This window comes from Echinops telfairi, unplaced genomic scaffold, assembly GCF_000313985.2.
Source record: "Echinops telfairi isolate 266 unplaced genomic scaffold, ASM31398v2 ScPeMD7_1;HRSCAF=3_0, whole genome shotgun sequence".
NCBI lineage: Eukaryota > Metazoa > Chordata > Mammalia > Afrosoricida > Tenrecidae > Echinops > Echinops telfairi.
In genome coordinates, this window is record NW_022103896.1 from 53,148,255 (window position 1) to 53,150,829 (window position 2,575).

General features: G+C 49.2%; 1 protein-coding gene across 1 annotated transcript in view; it reads left to right on the forward strand.

Moving 5' to 3' along the window:
- Positions 1–380: 380 nt before the first annotated feature.
- Positions 381–2,575, forward strand: part of RMDN1 (regulator of microtubule dynamics 1) — a 36,011-nt gene continuing 33,816 nt past the window's right edge. The window contains exon 1 of the mRNA XM_004697728.2: positions 381–537. Within this exon, the coding sequence (XP_004697785.1) occupies positions 409–537 (129 nt within the window). The 5' untranslated portion in view covers positions 381–408. The remainder of the gene's footprint in view (positions 538–2,575) is intronic.

Sequence of the window (2,575 nt, forward strand, 5' to 3'; positions counted from 1 at the left end):
CCATGCATGGCCCAACTCCGTCCTACATGATCTGCGTGGGAATCTGCTCAACAGCGCACAACAAACCGGTCAGCACAGACATGAACATTAGGAGAACCCAGCATATATATAAGTGCTGACATGTGTATATTTGGAAACGAACTTTGCTGCTATCCTCCTTCGAAAGATTCCCATGAAAGGTCCTCAGAAAGTTGAACAGCAACTTCAAGGGCTAGCCCAGGCAGTCACGGTGGCGCAGGCGCATAAGGTCCGCAGCGCCCCGCCCCTCGAGGGGGTGTGACCTGGCCGCTAGCCCCGAGGACCGGAAGCCAGGGACCGGAAGTGGCGCGGTCAGGAAGTCTGCGCACGCCTTTCGCTTTGCGCTGCTTGGTAGGCACCCGGAGAGTGACGGGCTCGTGAGCGTAGGTCATGGAGCGGGTGGCGCGACTGTGGCGCTTTCTCGCTTTGGGACGTGGCCGTGTCTCGGGGCCTCGGCTCCCGACCAGCGCTGCGGGCGGCCGCGGCCTGGGCGGCCTCGGGCGACGCCGCGGCTCCCAGGTACCTGGCCGTGCTGACTCCGCTCCCGCGCCCCCAGCGACTTGACCTTGGCGCCGCTCCCTGGGCTGGTGGCTATTCTTTGGGCTGCCGTCAGCCAGGCCAGCCGTTCGAAATCCCTAGCCGCTCCGCGGGAGAAAGACTGAGCTGTCTACTCTGGCCAGCAATTACAGCCTCGGAAACTCACAGGGGCGGTTCTACTAGGTCGACATGAGTCGGTGGCAGTGAGTTTGGTTTATTTCTTTTTTCTCCCTTCCGGCTGGTCCGCCCCGCGCCACCTTCCACCCACCGCTGTCTAGTGGAGTCAGACCCTGTAGGGGAGCAGACCGCCTCGTTTTTCACCCCGAGCGGCTTAGCAACCCAAGGCTTAACCCATCATGTCACCAGAGCTCTTTCACAAGCACACGCAACTCCCTGCCATCGAGTCATGTCCAGTCTGACTCAGCGACCCTGTAAAGCAGGGTCGAACTTCTCCCGAGGGTTCCCGGCTGTACACTTTTACAGGAGCGGGAAGCGGCTTCTCGCGCAGAGCAACTAGTTTGCACTGTGCACCTTGAGGTTTGCAGCCCAACGCATAACCCACCAGGCCGCCGGGCCCCCTTCCAGGATGTGAATTGAGGGAAGGAACGCTGGTGGATGGTGCACACTCTGACCACCGCAGTCTAGACCCCGGTGTCGTGGAGAGTAGGACCCAGTTCTAACCAAAAACTGCATAGTATGAAGAACACGAGGGGGTGAAAAAACAGGGCGAAAGCCTTCCGTGCAGCAAAAGGAAAATTGAATTTAAGAGCAGTGCCCGTCTACCACTGAAAAGGTTACTGTGACTTTGAAAATGCAGTTACATCTGTGAAGCAGAGATTTTTGCACATGGCTTGTTTTTGTTTTTAAAACATATTTCCGAGTTAATGTTTTTATCCACAGACTATTAAGGAAGGGTGTTAGGATCTTCAATTGTAGCCTTGTTCTGTTTTCTACTATTGACTGGCCATGGGCCTCCGTTTGTTTGTCCCTGAAAAGGGGATGATGCTGGGATCGTGGGCAGTGGTGGATATTGTATATTTCACTTGAACTAAATCTTTTAAGTATTTAAACCCAAAATTCTTTGTGGAGCAGGAGGCTAGGGATTAAGGTGTGACTCCTTTGTTAGATAATGCAGGTAGAGGGATGGGAATCATATGAATTATCAAACTAGTTAGGGTCAAGACTTCTGATTAGAACATTGTTGAGTTTAAAATATTTTTTTAGTGGAATGATCTTAATTTAAATATAATTAACAGTTATTGTCATACCAGTCGCTCTTTAAGCATAATCTCATAACTAACCTGAATAAACTCCTGTTCTAACCGTTTTTTCAGAGGAGAAACTGAAGTAAGATTAATAACGTGCCCAAGGTCACACAGCTAGAAAAATGTTGGATTTTCTGGCAGGGGAACCTGAAAACTAGGGAAGCAAGACAGAAAAGGATGGAACAAATCAAGATCAGGAGAGACTAGAATGATATGTAAGTAATACAGTTATACCACAAGCCAAAGGCAATAAGAAAAATGCTTTCCTACCTCTAGGTATTTGAAATTTCAGGGAGTTGGAACTATGTACTATTACCAGATTTCAGGTTATTCTTGCTTTTTAGTAACCCTCAAAAGTTCTATATACCTTTTTCCTACATCAGCAAGATGCTGATACACCGAGTTAATACTTTATTATCCAGGATTATTCAAAGGTTTGGGCCTCTTTGAATTGAATTGAGATTTTATTTTTCTGCATTGAGCATTCTAAAATGCATAGTTTCATCAAGCTGTAACTATTCTACAACCTTTCTCACTCCCTGCCATTGTCCATGCCCACTTACAGTGACTCTATAGGACAGGGTAGAACTGCCCCCTTGGTTTCTAAGATAAGGTGACCAGACATCCCACTTTTGGCAGGACAGTCCCAATTTTTAACAATTTTTCCCGCATCCCACGGCATTTTTCAAAAGTCCCGATTTTTGGAAAGAATGCACGACAAGCTAGGGCATGCGGTTTTCGGCTGCCATGTGGCT